The sequence below is a fragment of the Notamacropus eugenii genome, chromosome 2 (genome assembly GCF_028372415.1).
Source record: "Notamacropus eugenii isolate mMacEug1 chromosome 2, mMacEug1.pri_v2, whole genome shotgun sequence".
NCBI classification, from domain to species: domain Eukaryota; kingdom Metazoa; phylum Chordata; class Mammalia; order Diprotodontia; family Macropodidae; genus Notamacropus; species Notamacropus eugenii.
The window spans coordinates 376,349,615-376,372,944 of record NC_092873.1 but is presented as its reverse complement, the minus strand read 5'-3'; the positions used below and the strand labels follow the sequence as shown (position 1 = coordinate 376,372,944).

The following is a 23,330-nucleotide window of genomic DNA, read 5'->3' as shown; positions in this document are numbered from 1 at the left end:
GCCCTCTGCCGGCAAGCCGCGCTGCTTAGCGGAACCAGTAGAAAGAACAAAGCTCCCCTAGGCAGAGGCTGTTCTTGCTTTGCGGGATGCGCGGCACGCCGGTGGTCCTGTAAATACGGAGTAGTGTTACTGGATTCCAGGAGGAGGTGTTGTTTTATATCCTAGAACCCACGTGGGCAGGACCCCTCCCCTGTGACCCATGGCGTATTGAGGGCCCCCAAGCGTACCTCTTAAGACGTACTGCTTGGATCACCTTGGGTTCAGTAAATTTCCTCATCAGGAAAATAGGGAGGTTATTCTAGATCAGGGATTATTAACCTGGGGGCCTCGAACTTTAATAACTATTTTGATAACTACTTCAGTAGAATTGGTTTCCTTTGTAATCTTATTTTACCCCCTTCAAAGCATTATTCTGAGGAGGGGTTCTCGGGCTTCGTTAAGCTGCCTAAGGGGAGGCCTCAGATCATCTTTAGCCCTGTGGTTCTGTGAACAAGGTTTATGGAGAGAAAGTTTGCATTATCTTCTGTGCCCAGAATTATTTTTGGAAAATAATCCCTTTTTTTTTCCTGTTTTTTCTGAAGTTGTTTTAAGTACCTAAACATTAGAATTAACTTGTGACATTTAACCAAGGAACAATGTTACTAGGAAACAAATCATTTTTTAATAAATTGCTGTAGTATAAGACCCTGTTTTTATACCTTTCTACTCAGTTGAACTTTTATAGACTAACTTGAGAGTATGTGTAGTACTATTAACTTTAACTATTAACTTCCCACACCTTTTTTTTTTTAACGAGAAAAGACTCGTATCTATGTGGTAATGATTTTGAAATAATGGTTTTCGTTTTTAAAGTTAACTTTTGCTTTTGTGTTCGATTACCAGAGTTCAGATAGAGCTCTTTATTAATATTTGTAATTCATCCTCCCGTTGAAAGGCTTGAATAGTTGATGATCTAGATATTACTTTCTTAGAGTATATGATAGTTTTGTAACTTTCTAAGTTTTTAATCACATTTTAATTTTGCTTCGTTAAATTATCCTTGCCAGTAAATTCTGATAATTCATTTAGAAGAATTTGTTACTATGAGCAGAGTTTTGAAAAAATTCTGAAGCATAGACTGGATTCTTGAAGGAGAAAATAGTACATCTTTATGATCCCAATCTTTTGTCTGCTAAGCTTCTGAAGAGCCATCATTTAATTAAGGAATTCATCAGAATGGGGAAACTTGTTATTTTGTTCTCTAGTGTAAAAACTGAATTCTGATGAGTAAATACTCTATGTACATACGACTTTCAAAGGCTAAAAAGACATTTCAGGCAGTTTTTAAAAAATTAGATTTCAGTAATTTTTTTGTTTGGGTGCAGCATTATTATTTTCCAGAGCATTTTGTTTGTGTCCTAAGTATGTTTTAGGGGAAAAGAAAAGTAGACAATTAGCTTCTTAACTAGTTACATTTCACTCTGTATAACTGACCCCTTTTGTTTCAATAAACAAACACAAAGTTTGATTTTCTTATCAACTAACTTTTGATTGGTATCATATATATAGTACTTTAAGTAATAGACTGCCATAGTAGGTAAGTCTGAAGACAGAAATCCACTGGAAGTCATAGAGTTAACTTAGAACAGCAAAACGAAAAGGAAATGGAAAATCCAAGTTTGTTCTAAAGAAGCTTATTTTTTTAATTCATTCCTTCAGCAGAGTGTATGTGATGTGCAGAGTGTTGGGAGAGATACAAAAGATACCCACGACATGGTTCCTTCCCTTAAGGGACCCAAAATACAATATGTTAAGGGGGAAATAAGATGTACACAGAGAACTAAAGTACATTTATACAATAGACATATTCCAACAATATGTTTTATCTTCTGCATATATGATATGCTGTAGGAGTGATACACACTACATCCTAAAGAAATGCAAAGAGAAGGCTCGCTTCTCTTTGCCAAAGACAGCACCATGGAAGAGATTGTATTTGAACTAGGCTTTGAAGGCTCTCAAGAAGAAGAGCTAGGGAGTGGCAAAACAGGGACAGAACAAGCACAAATGGGGGGAAATGGAATGAAAGGGCAAGGAACAGTGAGTGTCCTGTTTGACTATAACTTTAAAGCTGGAAGACAACTTAGAAGTTTTCTTGACCTGCCCTTCATTTTATATCTGAGGAAGCTGAGGCCCATATATAGAGGTTTGCCCAAGGTATGGGTTTTTATATATAAGGGAGAAGTAGGAGACAGTGCTGGAGAAGGAGGTTAGGAGAAGCTAAGGAAGAGCATATACTCATGGATTAGAGCTGCAAAGGACTTCAAAATTCTCCATTTTATGAATGAGGAAACTGAGGTCTAGAGAGAATAAGTGGTAAAATTGAAATTTGAACCCAGGTCTTCTGACTGTGGAGCCAATACTCCTTCAATTATGCCAGGACTAACTCAGATAAAGCCAATTTCTCTTAGCAGTGGGGAACTAGAGAATGTTTTGGGGAAAGTGAGTGACTTTATTATCAAAGTCCTCATGTTTAAGGAAAGTTGACCTGGTGGAAGTTTGTAGGCTGTGTGTAATCCAGAAAGTCTGGGGGAACAAAGCCCAGTTAAAGAGACATTTGAAGTAGATTTGGCATGAGAAACAGTTCTGAAGTAAACATAGTAAAAGTGGGGAAGGGACAAGTGCTAGAGATTTTTAATTTGTAGAATTATGCCAGAATCACCACCACTCTGATCGATACTAATCCAATTTTTGGTCAGTATTTTTCATGATTCTTTGCTGTGTCATCCTTTCCTTACTGTTTAGTCAACTATTTGTTTAATAGGACTACAAAATAAAGCAAAAATAGGTAATTGGTAAGTCATTTTAGGTACCTGTGAGAGTTTCTCTTCAGCAGTGTCTTTAAGTTGGAATCATAGAATTTTTGAGCAGGAAGTAGAGACATCAAGTCCAGCTTCCTCATTTGGTAGACGCAGCACTGTGGGCATTGTGACTTGTAGTCAGTGACAGAGCAGTGACTACACTAATGTCCTTTCCATACTACCAAGGTAGTTTGGTTTTCTAGTATGGAAGTATGTGCTGGTAGGGTGGATTTCATTACAGGCAGGGCTTTGGCAGTTTTCCCGTTTCTTTTGACCGAGATACTAAGAAAGGTATGGTAACACAACCAGCCCATATAGAGCTTCCTTTTTCATTTTTTTCTCCACTTAGCCTCTGGTACAGATGGTTGTTTTAATTTTTCATGTTGACTTGAAAAAAATCTCATAAGCTATTTTTTTTGAATGCCATTCTCTCCCATCTAAGAAACAGAGAAATAATTTTTTAAAAGTGAGTTGTTGGTTACTTTTCACTTAGGTTTCATTACTAATTCAGTGTAAATTAATGGTGCTGAGCTGCAAGCTTATAAGTAGCATGGTCCCAGTTTCAGCTGAGTCATGAAGACATGGTTGGTATAATTAATACTGTGAAAACCTTTTTATAGTGTCAGAATCATAAAGTTTTACTTATATATTGAATCCTCTCTTACAGTCTGTTGTGTACATGGCAATGTTTGGGGTTGTTTTTCTTTCCTCATTTTGTATTTAAGTTTAAAGTAAATTTACCAAAAAAAATGTCATAGAATTTTAGGGCTAAATGGATTCTTAAAGATCACTGAGTCGTACATCCCACAGACTCACAATCAGCATCAGTGATTATAGCTACTAAAAGTCTTCTATGACAGAACACACTCTCCAAGGCCGTACTCATGGAAAATTGTCAGATATAAAAAACAGCATTTTGATCTTAACAGAATTTTTAAAAATAAAACACTAAAACTAAAAATCTTGTTCACTGTAAAAATATGACTGCAAATTAGATTTGTCTCCAGAGTATTTTATAGCATTTTAGATTAATCTTCTAATTATCACCAGTATCACTGAAAAATGAAACATGAAGAACAACAAGATCAGTCTTTATAGGAGCAATAGAAATTTACCAAGTCCACAAGGAGTGCTCAATAAATATTTGATAGTAGGGAGAAAAACCTGTGATTATGACATTTCTTTGTTATATATTTCAGCTTCATATTTCCTGTTGCGGGTGGAATAGGACCCCCTCAAGGTATGTGAGAGTTTGTCTTGAATGTTTCCTTATTTCATAATTAACTTTTTTGAGTCTGAAAGTTAATGGATAAAACGAACAGAAACTTAACTATCTCACCAGTAAATAAAGTAGAATTTTCCTGCTGCTTAGTACACATTTGATATCTAACTTTAAAGTTTCTCATGATAGGCTTTGGGGTAAAGTAGTATCACTCCTCATTTCTCCTTGAGTACTGAAAAATTTATAATAAACAGATTTTTGTATAAATTTAAAGAGAGAAAGAAAATTCAGGAGTAAGATCAGAGTGAGATAGCTATAATTCCTTTTTTTTTTTTGAGGAAGTTGAAAAGTCTCTTCTTCCAAGTTGTTTAGTTATTCTAAGCTTACACTTTTTCTTTGTGAATTTTGTATGTTTTCTTCAATTCATTTATTAAAATGCATACTATGTACAAAGTAATACATGGGGATTGAAAGAAAAAAACCAAGCAGTTCCTACCTCTAAGGGAATTGTATATCCTAAAGGAATTTTTATCTTATTCAAAGGAGTAAGTACAAAGTAGAAGGATAAAGGAAACAAGAAAGAAAATGGTTTATGAAAAATTGAGAAAAGAGAGAACACTAATAACTGGGGGAATCAGGAAAGGCTTCACGGACGAAATAGCAAATGAACTTCCATGAAGGAGAAGATAAGGACTGGAAAGGCAGAGGCCGTTCTAAGAATGGAGGATCACTTATATAAATATTAGAAGGTGGAAGATGGCATGTTAAAGTTCAGCTGGTAGTCCAGTTTCAATAGTAATGAGTTTTTTGGTTGTTTTTTTGCTTTGTTTTGTTTTTTGCCAAAACCCACATTCGGTGTCATTACTGTAAGATACCTTCTAATGTTATTCAAACTTATCTAAATTTCAGATAGTTTAAGTGTTTTATTTCAAGAATATGTCTACCCAGGTACATACCCCATTCAGTTACTAGGCAGCTCAGTTCAGCTTCAGATTAAGTCCAAAATCAACTTCACAAATACAAGATGGGATGAATCATAGTTAAATAGTAGTTTGTCTGAAAATTATAGTGGGAGTTTAGTGGACTGGAAACTCAATATAACAGTTTGAAACCACTCAAAAAAGCCACTGTGATCTTGGGCTGCATTATGAGAGTCATAACTTCTAGGAAAAAGGAGATCATAGACCTACTGACTCCTCCCTCATCAGATCTGATCCTAGAATTTTCTGCCTAGTCCTGGGCACCATCATTTAAGAAGGACATTGATAAGTTGGACAATGTCCATATATGAAAATCATTTGAAAGAACTAGGGACTTTTATCCTGGAGAAAAGAAGAGTTGGAGGGGTAATGTTTGTTAACTCTGTTAAAGTATTTGAAGGGCGCTCATAGGGAGGAGGGATTAGATGTAACTATTTAGCTCTAGAGAGCGAGACCAGGAGCAATAAATAGAAACTACAAAGAAGCAAATTTATGTTTGATGTCAAAGACTTCTTAATTAAAACAAACCAGAATTAGATGAGCTGCCTTGAAAGTTGGTGGGTTTCCCCTCCGTAGAGATTTCCAAATAAAGGGCACTTGACCACTCACAGAATATGCCATAGGGAAGATTCCTTTCAGGTAGGAGCTGCTGAGGTCCTTAACAATTCTGTGATGAATTCTCTAATCAGTGGCTGTGCCATTTAGGGCCATGTTCTGAAGAAGATGTCTTTTGCTTAGTGGGCAAATCATCTATAATCAGTACATTAGGCAGTTTTCTGTGAAATGATTTGGTATTAGTGGTACTAGTGGCACATCTCTACTAATTATTTCCCCCTTCCTTTCCCTGGAGGTTTGATTTTATGAGAATATTCCCTTCTCTCCCCAAACCCATTGTTAATTGGTTGTCACAGTGGAGAAGCAGAATGATAAGCCACTAGTTGGGACAGCAACAAAGACAAAACAGCTCTGTGAAAGTTAGGGGGATGATTCATCCTAACCCTCTTTTCACTCATAACCAGTGATGCCGGTTGAATTTTAGACAGAGTTTTCCAAAAATCTATTATACCGTTTTCAGGTACTTGCATATATTATTTAAGACATAAAATGTTGTAAATTAGTGATGATGCAGAAAATGTATTTTTTAATTTCTTGGTTTTCTTCTTTCCTTATTTTTTTTTCTCAAATTAAGCAGTACTTTATGAATCTTGTTGGTTTGGTGTTTTTTGGTTTGTTTTTTTTTACAAAACCAGCACCTCGTTTTATTTATTAGCTCACTAGTTTTCTATTTTATTAATTTCACTTTTGGTTTTTAGGATTTCCAATATGGTGCTCAATTAGGGTTTTTTTAATTTGTTCTTTTTCTAGGTTTTTTAGTTGCATGCTCAGTTCATTGATCTCTTTCTCTGTTTGACTGATGTAAGAATTTGGAGAAATAAATTTTCCCCTAAGTCCTACTTTGCATCCCATAAATTTTGATATGTTGTCTCATTGTTGTCATTATCTTCTGTGAAATTATTGATTATTCCTATGATTTGTTCTTTGATCCACTTATTCTTTAGAATTTGATTATTTTGTTTCCAATTTTTAATCTATCTTTCCATTGCCCTTTGTTGAATGTAATTTTTATGGCAACCATTAAATGCATACAAAGAGGAAGCATTTAATATTTCTGCCTTTCTACATTTGATTTTGAGGGTTTTTTGCCCTAATGCATGTCATTTTTTTGTGTGTGTAGGTGCCATGCACTACTGAGAAAAAGATATATTCATTTCTATTCTCATTTAGTTTTCTCCAAAGGCCTGTCATAGCTAACTTTTCTAAAATTCTGTTCAACTCCTTAATTTCTTTCTTCCTTATTTTTTGGTTGGATTTACCTAGTTCTGAGAGGGAACAGTTGAGGTGCCACTGCTAGTTCAGTTCTGTTCTCTTTTTCCTCCTATAACTCAGTTTTTCCCTTAAGAACTTGGATGCTGTGCCACTTGGTGCATATATGTTTAGTATTGATATTACTTCATTGTCTGTGGAACCTTTTAGCAAGATCCTTTTAATTAGATTTGGTTTTGCTTTTGCTTTATCTGCAATCACAATTGCTACCCCTGCTCTTGTGTTTTTTAACTTCAGCATAATAGATTCTGCTCCAGTTCCTTACCTTTACTCTGTGTGTGTCTCTGCTTCAAGTGTATTTCTTGTAAATCAGATATTGTAGGATTCTGGTTTTTGATCCGCTCTGCTGTCCACTTCCATTTTATGGAAGAGTATATCCCACTCACCTTCACAGTTACCATTACTAACTGTGTATTTTTCTCCACCCAGCTTTTCTTCCTGTTCTCTCTCTTCTTTCACCCTTTCACTCCTCACCAGTGTTTTGCTTCTGACCACCACCTCCCCAAGTCTGCCCTTCCTTCTGTCAGTTCCCACCCCTCTTTTATTTTGTCTCCTCCCCTTCTACTTCCCTATAGGGTAAGATAGATTTCTATACCCAACTGATTATGTATGTTATTCCTTCTTTGAGCCAATTCTGGTGAGAGTGTGGTTCAAACAATGACCACTGCCCACCCTCCCATTTTCCCCTCCACTGTAATAGGTTTTCGTGCCTGTTCATGTGAGATAATTTACCCCATTCATTCTCTCCCTTCCTTCTGCTCACAATGTAATCCGTTTTCTCACCCCTCAATAGTTTTAATGTCATCCCTTCAAATTCACCGTATACCCACATCTTCTATTTATGTATATTCCTTCAAACTGTACTATTAGTGCTATAGTTCTTAAGAATGATAAGTATCATTCTCCCATGGAGGGATATAAACAGTTTAGCCCTATTGAATCCCTTATGTTTCCTCTTTCCCTTTTACCTTTTTATCCTTCTCTTAAGTCTTGACACTGAAAATCAGATTTTTTTTTTTTTGTTCAGTTCTGGTCTTCTCAGAAAAGCTTGAAAACCTTCTATTTCATTGAATGACTATTTTTTTCCCTTGAGAAATTATGCTCAGTTTTTCTGGGGAGGTGATGCTTGTTATATTCCTGGCTCCTTTGCCTTCTGGTCATGTTCCATGACCTCTGATCCTTTAATGTTGTTGCTCCTAAGTCCTGTGTCATCCTGATTGTGGCTCCCCAATATTTGAAATTGTTTCCTTCTGCCTGCTAGCAGTATTTTTTTCTTGATCTGGAAGTTCTGGAATTTGTCTGTCATCTTTGTGGGAGTTTTCATTTTGGGATCTATTTCCAGAGGTGATCAACAGATTCTTTCAATGTATGTTTTACCCTCTGGTTCTAGGATATCAGGTCAGTTTTCTTTGATAATTTCTTGAATTATTATGTTCAGGTCCTCCTTTTGAATATTACAGCTTTTAGGTAATGTAATCATTTTAAAATTATCTCTCCTGGATCTGTTTTCCAGGTTAATTGGTTTTCCTATGAAGCATTTTACATTTTCTTCTATTTTTCCATTCTTTGATTTTGATTGATTCTTGATGTCTCATAGAGTCATTAGTTTTCACTTGCCCAATTCTGATTTTTAAGGAATTGTTTTCTTTAGTTAACTTTTGTACCTCCTTTTCCATTTGGCCAATTCTACTTATTAAGGAGTTATTTTCTTTTTCTAAGCTATTGACTCTTTTTTTTATGATTCTTATATCACTCTCATTTCTTTTCCCAATTTTTCTAATTTATTTCTCTTATTTGATTTTTAAACTCCTTTTCTAGGTCTTCCATGAGTTCTTTCTGGCCTTGAGTCAGATTCCCATTTTTCTTTGGGGCTTTGTCCATCAGCATTTTGACATTGTTGTCCTCTTCTGAGTTTGTGTCTTGATCTTCTCTGTCACCATAATAGCTTTATGTCGTCAGATTCTTTTTTTGTTTTTTGTTCATCTTTCCATCCTTGTTCCTTACTTTTAAATTTGAACTCTGCTTCTGGAGTAGAAGGGGTACTGTCACAAGCTTCTTCTGTGCTGGGGGCTACAGGCCCCAACTGTTTGCCTGGTGCTGCACTGGTGCTGCCCTAAGGTCCATGGCAGATGTTCCTGCCTGGTGCTACACTGAAGGGGTGGGAGGTGGCTGGTACTGTTGGAGGCCACAAGGGTCTGTCACCTCATGTGGTACTGCACTGAGGCACATGGGGAGTTCCAGCACTGGCATCTGCCCTTTCCCCCAGCACTGCCTTGAGATAAGTGAGGGATCCTGGCACTGGCCTGGCATTTGTTGAGAGGTTCCTGCACAGGTATGTGCCTGTTCACCTGGAATTATGCGAAGGCACATGGGGGAGATCCTAGTGTTGACATTTGCCTGCTTACCTAGCACCACATTGGGCTCAGGGCCTCCTGCTCGCTTACTGAGGCAGAGCCTACCATTAGCTTGCCAGGATGCTTTACCCAAGTGAGACAGACCTTTCCTGCTGAACTTCCAAGTTTCTTTGGCTAGAACATTGTTTCACCCCATCTTTTTTCTGGTTCTGCCATTCTAGAATTCTTTTGTGGGCACTATTTTATAGTTGTTTGGAGGCGAATATGGGAGAGTTCGAGTGATTTCCTGCTTACCCTGCCATCTTGGCTCCCAGATGTATTAATGATACCCTGAAACTTTTTTAGACTGTTCAACAAAGAACCTTAGAAGTTGAGCATGGCCAGGTGTAGTGGTACACACCTATAAACCCTGTTCTCCATCCACTGAAGTTGAAAGATCTCTTGAGCATGAGAATTCTGAGCTTCAGAAGGAATGGGGGAAAGAGGAGGTTGTCCAAGAAAGGTTGAACTGGTCCAGGTCAAAAACAGAGTATCCATGTCAATCAGTGGAATGAGGTCTATAAATAGTTCTTACACTTCGGCTTGGGCAAGATAGAGACACAGTATTCAGTATGTTTTTAAATAACCTTCATTTCCAAACTTATGCCTCTCCTTTATCCAGTGAACCATTTCTTGTAACAAAGAATTAAAAAGGAGGGGAAAAAATTCAACAAAATAACTAACATATGACCAAATCCGACTATATTCAGTGTACCATGACGATAATCCTCCTAATTCTTCAAAGAAAGGAGGGAGGTACATTTTTGTCCCTTTTTCAGAGAGACCAAGTTTAGACGACTTAGAATTTTAAGTCAAAGAGAAAGGGGAGGATAGAATACAAAGCTTATTTTAAGGTATATTTGGAATCTCTCTGACATACCAATATGAGTTTCTTGTTGTCTTTTATATTTTCAACATAATCTCTATTACAGTGTTATGCAGTATCCTTTGCATGCTAGTGGCTGTTTATCTAATGAATGCTTAATTACTAGTATACTCCAAAGAATTATTTAACAGAGTTTTTTAAGAGCAGACTTTAAAAGTTATTAACTTGAATAATGCTCTTATGTTTTCAAATAGGTCTGATGCCAATTCAGCAACAAGGATTTCCAATGGTTTCTGTTATGCAGCCTAATATGCAGGGCATGATGGGAATGAATTACAGTTCTCAAATGTCTCCAGGACCTATTGCCATGCAGGTACTTGTCTTATTAACCTATTATTTCCAAAGGTACAGTTTCTGTTGCTATTAAACTTCTGTGTCCTAGGGACTATGAATGTCTAGGTTATGAATTCCTTAGATGGTAAGCCATCTAAAGAGGGCAATGAGGTGGTACAGTAGAGCATTGGCCCTAGAATCAAGAAAACCTGAGTTAAGTTATGGCCTCAGATACTAGCTGTGTCCTGGGCAAGTCACTTAACCTCTCTTTGCCTCAATTTCCTCATCTGTAAAAGGGGATAATAATAGAAGAATCAAATAAGAAAACTGCACAGAATTCAGCACACTGCTTGACACATAATAATAGCTATATAAATGTTAGCTATTTTTATTATCTAAATAAAGTACAAGTCCTTGCAAATAATAAGTGGAAAAAAAGGAATCAAAATGTGCATTTGAAGGATTAGAGAAGCACAAGCCTTTTGAAAGGGACACCTACTAATTGTTTTCCATATTTTTGCTGAACTTTTAGGTTAAAGATGATTTTGATGCTAAAAGTTATTTTGAAAGATTAAAAACCTCTGTCTTAAAAAGTTGAGGGAAAAAATGATACTTTGTGCTGTGATCCAACATTTTAGCAATCACAAATATAACGCAGTAAGACTAGACATATAAAAGAAAACAATCTCTGTCCTTGAGAAGCTCCCTTTTGAAAGAGATAAAATATAGTTTGAATGAGACTATTAAGAAATAACAAAGAAGAAGGGAAAGCAAAAAGAGAGGTTTTGTCATTTCTGTTTAATTCTACATCAGTACTCTCGCTCTCTGATTAGAACCTGCTCACCTCCTCTCTTTCAATCTACCATGCCTCCTGAGCCTGTTTTTCAGCCTTCATTCAGACATCCATTCACTCAGTCCTTTCTACTTTTCTGAGTCCACTACCCTTCAAGATCCTTCCTATCCTAAACTTCCTGATCAAATCCTTCAAGTGCCTTTTTTTCTGCCGCTTTATTTAACGCCGCCCCCCCCCCCCCAAGTCAAATGGTAACAATTCCCAAACTTGAATCACCCCCATTGTGGCTTTCTTCCCTCCTTCTAGGTCACTGAGAACCAAAAGATGCTCATCCAAAGCTGGACTTAAATAAAATCCTGTTGCCAGATGTCAAGCTGACCCTAACTTGCTCTTCACTAATACTTAATTTTCATGAATTCTCTATCGTACTCACCACTCCAGTTACTCCATATCTTTCTTTTACTCCTTAAAGTTCCTAACTTTATCCCCACTCCCCATACACATACACTTAACAGTTGATTTCACTTCTTTCTGGAATGAGTCACCTCGAATACCTTCATCTTTGCCTGAGCATGTCTTTGTACCTGTCCTCTTAACTGTTTCTTTAGTCACAGGGAAATAAGATTGCCTCCTCCCTTCTAGAACCAAGCCTTCACGTGCACTCACCCCTTTTACATCCTCTGAAACACTGCTTCCATAGTTATCCCTTACCTCTTTACATTATTGTCAGTTCTTTCTTCTCCAAGAATTATTGCCCTTATGAAATCATAAGTCTGGCCCTCCCCCTAGAAAAGCTTTTAACCATGCATCTAACCAAGTATCTAACTCTTCTGTCCTTAAGGCCTTTACTTGGCCCTTTGGTGAACTATTTCACTCTGGAATCCCTTGCCCCATTGTCTTTGAAACATACTTTGCCAAACCTCAACCCTAGATTATTCCTACCTTCTGCCTTCTTTTTCTCATATCCATGTGCTACTGGGCAGAGCTGTAAAAAATCATGCAACTCTGGATTAGATCCACATACAAATTAATATTTCATAATCTTCAACTAGATCCTCCCTACAGTTAGGCACTACTTTTATACTTCCTTAGTTAATTCACTGTCCCACTCACCACAACAGTTATCCTAAATCTTTTCATCCCTCTTCAAACTTCCCATTACACCCATGTCTTTCTCCTTCCCTCTGCCCCACATGGGACCCCCCCTCTTTTCCCCTCCTATCCTCTCAGGTAAGGACATCATTTTATTGAAGCCATTTGCCAAGAGCTTCCTCTTCTCTCTTCCTAATCTCAAAAAACTCATGTCACCCTATCACCATCTACTCCTTATCTACTGACTAAAGAGTTGGGTAAACCTTTCTGCAAAATGTCTTCATCTTGTCTCCTTCCTTTTTCAGCAGATTGCCCCTACTGGCATCCCCACTTCTTTACTATTCCTTTGGTTTCTCCCTATCTAACTCCTATGCTGACTGTTAACATGCTCATGTCTCTCCCATCCTTAAAAAATTCTCACTTGATCTGTCCATCTCCACTAGCTATCATTCTGTATCTTGCCTCTTTTTCGTGGCTTTTTTGAGAAGGCTATCTACAATTGGTGCCTTCACTTTCTTTGTTCTCCCTTAACTCTCTGAAGTCTGACTTCCAGCCTCATTCAACTGAAAGTGCTGTTATCTTTGATTTCTTAATTGCCAAATTTATGACCTTTTCTCTACATCTTTCTTGACTTCTCTGCAACTTTTGACACTGTTGACTAGTAGATACTCTTTCCTCTCTAAGTTTTTTTGACACTCTTCTGTCTTGGTTTTCCTACTACCAATCCTACTATTGCTTCTTAGTCTCCTTGCATATTCATCCATGTCTTCTAGGTCACCCATTAACCATGAGTTTTCCCTCAAAGTTCTGTCCCAGGCCCTTTTCTCCCCCTGTATTCTCTTTCTCAGTGACGTTATCAGCTGCCATGGGTTCATTTATCATCTCTATGCAAATAATTCTCAGATCTATATGCCCAGCCTCAGTCTTTTGAACTCTGTTCCTGATGGGTGCCCTGTAAGCATCTCATATTCAGCATGATCCCCTCAAACACTCTGCTCTTTTCAGCTTCCTATTACTCTTGAGAATATTACCATTCTCCCAGTCACCCAGGCTTTCAACTTCAATCTATCCTACACATTACTGCCAAGATGATTTTTCCTAAAACACAGATCTGACCGTTTCATTCCCTAGCTCAGCAATTCCAGTGGCTCCCTGTTGCCTCTAATATAAAATAAAAATTACTGGGTTTAACTTTTAAGTCCTTTCAAAATCTGACTTGATCTTATAAGTCTCAATGAACATTACTCCCCTTCGTGTACTAGTTGGATCACGACATTCCATCTCCATGCATGGCCATCTTCCTATGTAGAGTGTGCTCCTTCCTCACCCCCACCTTCGAGAATCCCACTCCTCTTTCAACCGGGAAGTATCACCTTCTACATGAAGCTTTTTTCTACTTATTCTTAACTAATTAATGCTGTTTCTCCTTCCCAAAATACTTTGTATTCTGTACATACTTATGGATGTCCTAATTGTTTTCCCCATTAGAATGCTAGTCCCTTGCAAGTAAGGATTGTTTCATTCATTATATTTGTATTCTCAGTTCCTATTACAGTGTCTTGACACAGTTTAATTACATAATAAATACATATAGATTGACCTGTAAAGCCATAGATAAGTCAGAGGGTAAAGGATCTCTAAGCTATACTTTATAATTGTGTAAGGGGGAGCATAGCATTTTTTAACTTAGTATACTGTTTTTCTACCAATATAAAATACTGCTTATGGTGGCATAGGAGATATAAGTATTTGCCAGACTCATGCTTATCCCATCTCTTTCTCCCTGTCTCATGGGTTCCTCCATCAAGGCTGCTGAATCCCTTTTTGCCCAATTTTGTACCTTGCTTGTTTCTGTAAGACCAACCATATTCCAGGAATGTAGTAGATCTGAAGTGAAGGAGAGAGGAAAGAGTATCCAGTAGGAGGGGATAATCAGCAGTGTCAGAGGCTTTTGAGAGTTCAGGAAGGACAAAGAATGAAAAACGACCATTAGATTTGGTAATTCAGAGGTTATTGGAAGACTAAATTTTTGACTTCAGTTCCCTTAGATTTTAAATGGGGGGAAAATAAGTAGCACATGCTTCTTGGGGACCTTATAATTAGAAAAAAAATGTTTCCCTTGGCTCCATAGGGTACCATATTATCTCCATTCCTTATTTATTTACACTGTACTTCATATTATTTTTCAACTTTTATGGTTTTAGGGATTTCTTTTTAATTTTGTGTACCCTCTCGGTAGTTGTCAATATTTTTTTAAAAGCTACATTCATTTAGCGCTGTTATATTCATTTAATTGCTAGCACTTAATTGGAGAGCCAGGAAATAAGCCACATACTAGGCTTGGCAATATTGGCAACCACACATCCTTGATTTAGAAAACAGACTGCTTCTAGTCAGAGCTCTCTGTGTTATGCCTGCGGTGGAGTCCTAGGAGCAATTTTCCAGACTTTAGACTTGCTGAAGTACCAGACTAAGGTAGCAGGTCATAAGGGGTGTCTGTGTGTCTGTGTCTGTGTGCATTTTGTATAAACTCCTAAAACTCGTACCTGAGAAACCAGAAGCTCCTGCATTTTTATTATTAACTAGTGATGCTAATTTTGATACCATTATAAGGACTTCTGATTCTTGTTCTTACCATTGGAAAGGTGAAATTAACTAAGATTAGTTATACATATAGGTATGATATGTCAGTCTGAAATTTGTCATCCTCAAACCAAGAAAATCTGACTAAATATTGCAGTATTACAACTGGCACCATTTAAAATTCTAATTGATTTTTATTGGCATTTCTAGCAACCTTTCCTCTGTGGTCATATCGAATGGCAGAATATAAGGAATTAATGCTTTCTTGAGGAGTGATTTTTTTAATTGGCAAGATCTATTTTCAGCATTCATCTGCCTTGTTTCTAAATCTGGAAAATCTAATCATTTATTTTTTCTGAATAAACTGATTTTCTTTGTGTTTCTGTTTTTAAGGATGCTGCATTTGGAAGGCAAACAATTAGAAAACTTGTTTTTGATAGTTCTGAAAGAAAAAATTACAATACTTTGAGTGCATGAGGAAAAATGAACAATTCAATTACGTGGTCACTTATTAAATTATGTATTTGACACCATACCAGCAACTGAGATAAAGAGCAGATAAGTTATAGGTCATGCCCTCAAGGAGTTTCAATCTATTGGGTATGATAAGGCCTGTTTAAAAAAAAAACTGTGCTGATTGTGCTGAAGTCCAAACTAAGTATGAGAAATATGGAAAAAATAGAGACTTTCAACCATGAATTTCAGCTGCAGTCTCTAGGGGGATGGAGCAACAAAATTGTACTTCACAGGAATAGAGGGATTTCCACCCATGAAGATTTGGGAGCTGATGTCAGATGGCCTCAATTTTGTGTACCCTTTTAGTAAAGTAGTAAGGGAGATCATCTAAAGAAGTAAGAAAAGAGAAATTTGAGAAGACAGGAGAAGGTTTACAACAGCATATGTGGGAATATAATAGAGAATTAATAAGATAAGAATAAAAGGACTGCTATGCAGTAGAGAAGACCCAGTTGTGGTTAGGTCAGGTGAAATCTATTGAAACCAATCAGCATAGTTTAATGACTTCCTCTAGAAGTGTTTGGTGGCTTGGGAATATGTATGGCAAAGATCATTGGTAGAAATGACCCAGGGTTGAAGATTAGTAGGTTATGGACAGCTGAAGGACAAAACTCTTTAACTAGTGATACTTCCACTAGGGCCAAAAACAGGAGTATGAGCAGGGGGATGACAGTGGTGGCAACACAGAAGATAATTTTGGGAGTGGTGACAGCCCAGGTTGAGAGAACAGCCCAACCAATGCCCATGCAGTTGCACTAATGTGGAGAGAGGAATCTGTCCCAAGAGGTCCTGTAGAGGGAAGTTGTAAAGGAGTGGGATGGGGGGGAGTTAAGACAAACCCTGTAAGAGAGGCATTAGGATGCTGAGCTAGGAGTAGATGAAGGAGCAAGATTATGAAGGCCAGCAGAAGGCTTGTGATGAAGGAATGATGATCTCTAGACCCACCCTGGAGGAAAAACATGTCTCCCCCAGGATGTTAACACCCCGAGGAAAAAACCTCCTGTACCCCTACCCTTGTTATATAGCTCAGTAGAAGGGCAAGAGATTAAAGGAAAGAAGATTATTCAGCTAGCTAACTATAAGGTAAGAAACTATGAAGGAAGGAAAATGACAGAAGTGGTGTGACCAGGTACTTTGTTTTTATCTCTTTTGCACTTATATATTACTTTCCATTATTGCTATTTGGGTATGTGTCATCTCCTTCACTCAGTGAGATCAGGAATTACAGTTTATTTAAATTTTGTATCTACTCCTAGCATAACACAGAATAATCATTTAATATTTGTTGAATTGGTGTGGAGAGCAGGAGATAATGAGAGTTCAGCTTGGCTAGAACACCAGGTGCATGCAGGGAAATTTTATGAAAGAAAGATGGGAAGGTAGTTTGGAATTGGTATCATGATATCAGTTAAAGGACATATTCCTCCTTTCATTTAATAATTGATAAACTTTTCAGTAAATGTACTTTGCAGGAAAGGTTATTTGAGTGGGCATTTGAAAGTTTCATGTTATTTATTAAAACAAGTTCAGTCAAGATAGTTTTTTTAATTTATAAATTTATTTATTTTTAGTTTTCCGCATTCAGTTCCATCAGTTTTAAATTTTCTCTGCCTGTGTTCCTTCCCCTCTTCCCAAGACAGCATGAAATCCAATATAGGCTCTACAGATACATTCTCATTAAACATATTTTCACATTAGTCAGTTTGTAAAGAAGAATTAGAATGAATGGGAAGAATCATGAGAAAGAGAAAACAAAACAAAAAAAAGAGCAAATAGTATGCTTCGATATGCATTCAAAAAAAGTTTTTAAAGCAATAAATTGGTGGCAGATTATGGAAGGCTTTGAATTTGAATTAAAAAGTTGATCATTTCTATTAATCATCTCTCCTTTAATAGTTTAATTAACTTAATAAGCTTAATAACTTCCAATAGTTAATAGATTTAATAACTCCCTAAAGTTATAAAACTGATTAATGTAGGATCAAGGACAGATCCTTGGGGTATTCCACTTGAGAATTAACCAGCAGTTCTCATTGTTCCACTAATGACTTCTCTTTGGACTTAGTTGTTATCAGTTCATTCTTCATCCTTAGACCTCTCTGCTGCATTTGATAATTGTCAATCATCCTTTTCCCCTTAATATTCCCTTATTTCTAGGTCTTCAAGGCACTACTTTTCTGATTCTCCTACCTGCTTGCCCTCTCATTGTCCTTTGGTTTGTCCTTATGCAGGTTGTACCTGCTAACCATGAATGTCTCCCAAGGCTCTATTCTGAGGTTTTTTTTTATCTGTCTGACCACTCCTCAGTATCCTTTCTTGTATCTCTGTCTAGGTTGCACCTGTTAACTCTGACTGTCCCCTAAGAATCTATCCTGAGCCCCCTCTGTTATTTTGCTTGGTGATCTTACCAGCTCTCATGGGTTCAGTTGTCATCTCTATGCAGTTGATTCTCATATCTATAGATCCATCTCTAACCTCTCACCTCATATCTCCAATTGCCTTTTGGACTTATCAAACTGAGTGTTTTGTAGACATCTTAAGGTCAGCATGTCCAAAACTGAACTTTTTATCTTTCCCCCAAAACTCTTGAGAGCACTACCTTCCTCTTTAGTCACCCAGGCTGGCAACAGATTGTTATTCTCAATGTTATTCTTAGCCCCTCGCTCTTAACTCTCTATATCCAGTCTTTCACAACACCTCATAAAACATCCTTCTCTCTTCTGATGCTGCCACCACCATAAGGTAGGTCCTCATTACCTCATACCTTGACTATTGCAATAGCTTTCTGATTGATCTCCCTGCCTCAAGCTGTCAAGTGATCTTCCCAAATTACAGGTCTGACCATATGTCATCCTCTAAACTCCAGCAAACTCCAGTGGCTTCTTATTCCCTTCAAGATCAAATAAAAAATTCTCTTTGACTTTTAAAGCATTTTATAGCCTGGCCACTTCTTGGCTTTCCAGTCTTCTCACACTTATTCCCCTCCATGTATTCTGTGATCCACTGACATTGGCCATCTTTCTGTTCCTTGGGATACCCTGCAGGCCTAATGATTTGAATTTGTTGAAAGCAGCTAGGTACTTTCTCACTCAACCTTTGGTGTCACCTGTTATTTTCATCCTTTTGCCTCCTAGATTTCTAAACCAGCTGGAGATAGCAGCAAAATGAACTGAATGTTTCTGCTATTATTCAATCCATTCCATGCAATAGTCCTATCTTTTTTTGGTCATCCTTAGTTCTGAACATACTGAAAAGCTCATTCTGCACTTAAATGTTCCTGACACTTATTATTTATATAATTATCTGCCCCCACTTGCCTCTTCTGTATGTGTCTTTTTTAAGTTTGTCAGTGAACTTTCTACAGAGTCATACTCACTTCTTTAGACAATTTTTCTATTTCTTTCTAATTGAAAATTTTGCCTTCAGAATTTCATTCTTGAGAGCTTCCACCTCTCTTATGCTAACTTCTGTTTCTCAGAGTTGCTAATGAAAATCTCCCCAAAGGATAGGGGAGGAGGGAGAGACTGTGAAGGCTGATAAAACTACAAAAGATATCATATCCAAAAAAAGCCTTACTGAATTTTCTAACACTCTCTGCCATTTCCATTATTTCTACAAGAAGTCAAGAATTATGAAGTAGTAAAATGATAGCCTTGTATGTATTATTCTATTATATTATATTAAATAGAATTGGAGTTGTGCTGCTGTTTAACTGGATTATAGAATGCTTTCTTAAAGATACGTCATTTATAATTAATAAAGTGGGGGTTTTTTTGTGTTCATTTTTATAAGAAGTTGGGCTCTTGGTCAGGAATACAATGTATTGCATACCTTTTTTTGCATTTCTTTTTTTCTTTTTATTTCACTTTTAACATTCATTTTCACAGAATTTTTGGGCTCCAGATTTTCTCCTCCCTTGTCCCCTCCTCCCACCCCAAAACACCGCGCATTCTAATTGCCCCCCATCTCCACTCCACTCTCTTCTCCATCATTCCTCTCTGCTCTTGTCTCCATCCTCTCCTCTGTCCTGTTGGGCCAAATAACTTTCTATACCCCTTTACCTGTATTTCTTATTTCCTGGCGGCAAGAACAGTACTTGACAGTTATTCCAAAAACTTTGAGTTGTGACTTCTTTTCCTCCCTCCCTCCCCTCCCCCTCCCTTTGGAAGGCAAGCAATTCAATATAGGCCAAATCTGTGTAGTTTTGCAAATGACTTCCATAATAGTCGTGTTATATAAGACTAACCATATTTCCCTCCATCCTATCCTGCTTCCAGTTACTTCTATTCTCTCTTTTTGATCCTGTCCCTCCCTGTAAGTGTCGACCTCAAATTGTACCCTCCTCCCCATGCCCTCCCTTCCATCGTCCCCCCCACCCTGTTTATCCCCTTGTCCCCACCTTCCTGTATTGTAAGATAGGTTTTCATACCAAAATGAGTATGCATTTTATTCCTTCCTTTAGTGGAATGTGATGAGAGTAAACTTCATGTTTTTCTCTCACCTCCCCTCTTTTTCCCCAAACTAAAAAAAAATCTTTTGCTTGCCTCTTTTATGAGAGATAATTTGCCCCATTCCATTTCTCCCTTTCTCCTCCCGTATATTTCTCTCCCTCTGCTTGATTTCATTTTTTTTTTAAGATATGATCCCATCCTATTCAATTCACTCTGCGTGCTCTGTCTCTATGAGTGTGTGCATGTGCATGTGTGTGTGTGTAATCCCACCAAGTACCCAGATACTGAATAGTTTCAAGAGTTACTAATATTGTCTTTCCATGTAAGGATGTAAACAGTTCAACTTTTATAAGTCCCTTATGACTTCTCTTTGCTGTTTACCTTTTCATGCTTCTCTTCATTCTTGTGTTTGAAAGTCAGATTTTCTTTTCAGTTCTGGTCTTTTCATCAAGAATGCTTGAAAGTCCTCTATTTCATTGAAAGACCATTTTTTCCCCTGAAGTATTATACTCAGTTTTGCTGGGTAGGTGATTCTTGGTTTTAGTCCTAATTCCTTTGACTTCTGCAATATCCTATTCCATGCCCTTCAATCCCTTAATGTAGAAGCTGCTAGATCTTGTGTTATCCTGATTGTATTTCCACAGTACTTGAATTGTTTCTTTCTAGCTGCTTGCAATATTTTCTCCTTGACCAGGGAATTCTGGAATTTGGCCACAATATTCCTAGGAGTTTCTCTTTTTGGATCTTTTTCAGGAGGTGATTGGTGATTCTTTCAATATTTATTTTGCCCTCTGGTTCTAGAATATCAGGGCAGTTTTCCTTGATAATTTCATGAAAGATGATGTCTAGGCTCTTTTTTTGATCATGGCTTTCAGGTAGTCCCATAATTTTTAAATTGTCTCTCCTGGATCTATTTTCCAGGTCAGTTGTTTTTCCAGTGAGATATTTCACATTATATTCCATTTTTTCATTCTTTTGGTTTTGTTTTGTGATTTCTTGGTTTCTCATAAAGTCATTAGCCTCCATCTGTTCCATTCTAATTTTGAAAGAACTATTTTCTTCAGTGAGCTTTTGAATCTCCTTTTCCATTTGGCTAATTCTGCTTTTGAAAGCATTCTTCTCCTCATTGGCTTCTTGAACCTCCTTGGCCAATTGAGTTAGCCTATTTTTCAGGGTGTTATTTTCTTCCACATTTTTTTGGGTCTCCTTTAGCAGGGTGCTGATCTGTTGTTCATACTTTGCTTGCAAGTCTTTCATTGCTCTTCCCAGTTTTTCCTCCACCTCTCTAACATGATTTTGAAAATTTTGGGGGCTCTTTATGACATTTTCCCAGAACTGATCCCATTGAGTGGGCTGGGATGTAGAAGCACTGACTTCCGTGTCTTCCCCTGATGGTGAGCACCACTCTTCCTCATCAGAAGGGAGGGGAGGAGAAATCTGCTCACCAAGAAAGTAACCCTCTATAGTCTTGGTTTTTTTCCCTTTTCTGGGCATTTTCCCAGCCAGTGACTTGAGCTCTGAATATTCTCCTCACACCCACCTCGCCTCCTGATCCTCCCAGCCAGCGCTTGGGGTCTAAGACTCAAATGCTGCTTCCCAGCCTCAGTGCTTTGGGCGGGGGCAGGGCTGCTATTCAGTGTGAGATTATGTTCAGGTGCTCAGGTGGGGGCAGGGCCACCTCACGGGCTCAGTTCCCTCAGGGGCTTTATGCAGAGACCTTCAACAATGGATCTGGGCTCCTGCCTGCTTGGGGACCCCTGGTCTGCTCCTGCCTCAGCTGTTGCCTCCCGAGGGGGCCTGAGTATGGGGGCACCCCACTCCCCTCTCAACCCACCAAAGAGACCTTCTCACCGACCCCCGACACCTGTGGGTGGAGGGACCCGCACAGCCACTGGAGATCCCGTCCCTGAAGTCCGCTCGGATCTGTTCCTCTCGGTGCCGGGGCCGGTGCAGGGCTGTGCTGGGCTCCGCGTCCGTAGCGAGACGGACCTTTTGCGAGAGGTTTGCAGGTCCCTCTGGAACAGAAATCTTATCCGCTCCACTATTATGTGGCTTCTCCTGCTCCCGAATGTATTGGCGGTTCTTTACTACAGATATTTCATGGTCTGTGGGTTCGGAGCTAGCGTATTTGTGTGTTTCTACTCCGCCATCTTGGCTCCGCCCCCATACCTTTTTTTGAATGAGAAAATCAACTCTAATTTATATATTTTTGACTGGAAATATAATCCTCTGGTACAAGGACTGACTGAACACAAAAATCCATTCACTTTGTTACCATTTGTAAATTCAACTAAAAAATTACAGATTACAAAGGACATTTGTTGGTTTTCTCATTTTAGTCTTTCTGTTTTCCTTTAGCCTCATCATTGGCTACTGAACACTATTTTGGATTTCCTGCCTCTCTTATAAGTTCCCTTTTCTGTTCCCTTCAAAGCCTTCTTTCCTTTTAGCCACTCCCTAAAACTCAATGTTCTTTAAGAATGTTAGTCTCTGCATGCAGTTCTCAGCTTATAAACAACTTATTTTCCAAAAGTTAACTTGCACATTAGTTGATATGACCAGTTTGTAGAACGTTTTCCCATGACAAGATCAGATTCCCAAACTAACCTGTAGTGCCACCTATGTAACCCACAGTATACTTTCTAGGATAGTACTATATAATCTAAACATTATCTGCTCTCTAACAGTCATGGAAAATACCTTCAGAGCACCAATTTGAACCATCAAGAAGTTATTGCTCTCCCCCAGCTGTACATGTAGCAGTGGAAGTAGGACTTCTTCTATTGAAGCCTCTGCTGCCCTGGGGCAACAGACATGAGGAACTGTGGTTAGAATCTCCTCATGATGTAAACCTTCAATATGCTTTCCCATCTACCCTGGTTCCTTCTTCCTCACTTTCTTTTTTCTAAGATCTGATCCCTTTCCTTTTCCACTGCCACTACCTTTTATTTCTGGCCAGGGCTTCTCTCCTTTGTTGAATAACATACTGTCTCACAACTTCCTTTCTCCCCAACTCCACCACCTCCCTATTTTGGAAGCAAGAAAACAGCTCCTTTGGATTTGTTTGTTTGTTTCTATTTTCAGCGATTTTCATTCTGACAATATTGAGAATAAAAATTCTTACTTCTTTATCTCTTGCATCCCTTCATTACCTTTTAAAATTCTTTTTATTGAAATACGGAGTTGCATAGATGATAATGGTGGATCTTAGGTACGCAAAAAGCTGAAAGAAGATGCATCTGTATTTCAGGAGGTCATATCAAGGACACCCAATAACTGTCCTAAAAACTATGACAAGGATTCTGGAGGATAAATAAATAGTAAGGAAATATATACCCAGACTACCAGTCTGTTGCTGGGTTTAAGGGAATGAAGGAAGCATTTACTAAACAATTAACTGTGTAAAGCACTGTGCCA

The 23,330-nt window shown here is 38.0% G+C and overlaps 1 protein-coding gene across 6 annotated transcripts in view; it reads left to right on the top strand.

Moving 5' to 3' along the window:
* The window catches only part of SYNRG (synergin gamma), an 88,659-nt gene that overhangs the window by 657 nt on the left and 64,672 nt on the right, over positions 1-23,330 (top strand). For all 6 annotated transcript variants that reach the window (XM_072646968.1, XM_072646967.1, XM_072646965.1 and 3 more), the window contains 2 exons: positions 4,040-4,080; positions 10,400-10,518. In XM_072646968.1, coding sequence (XP_072503069.1) covers positions 4,040-4,080; positions 10,400-10,518 — 160 coding nt within the window. Of the gene's footprint in view, positions 1-4,039; positions 4,081-10,399; positions 10,519-23,330 lie in introns of those variants that run through there.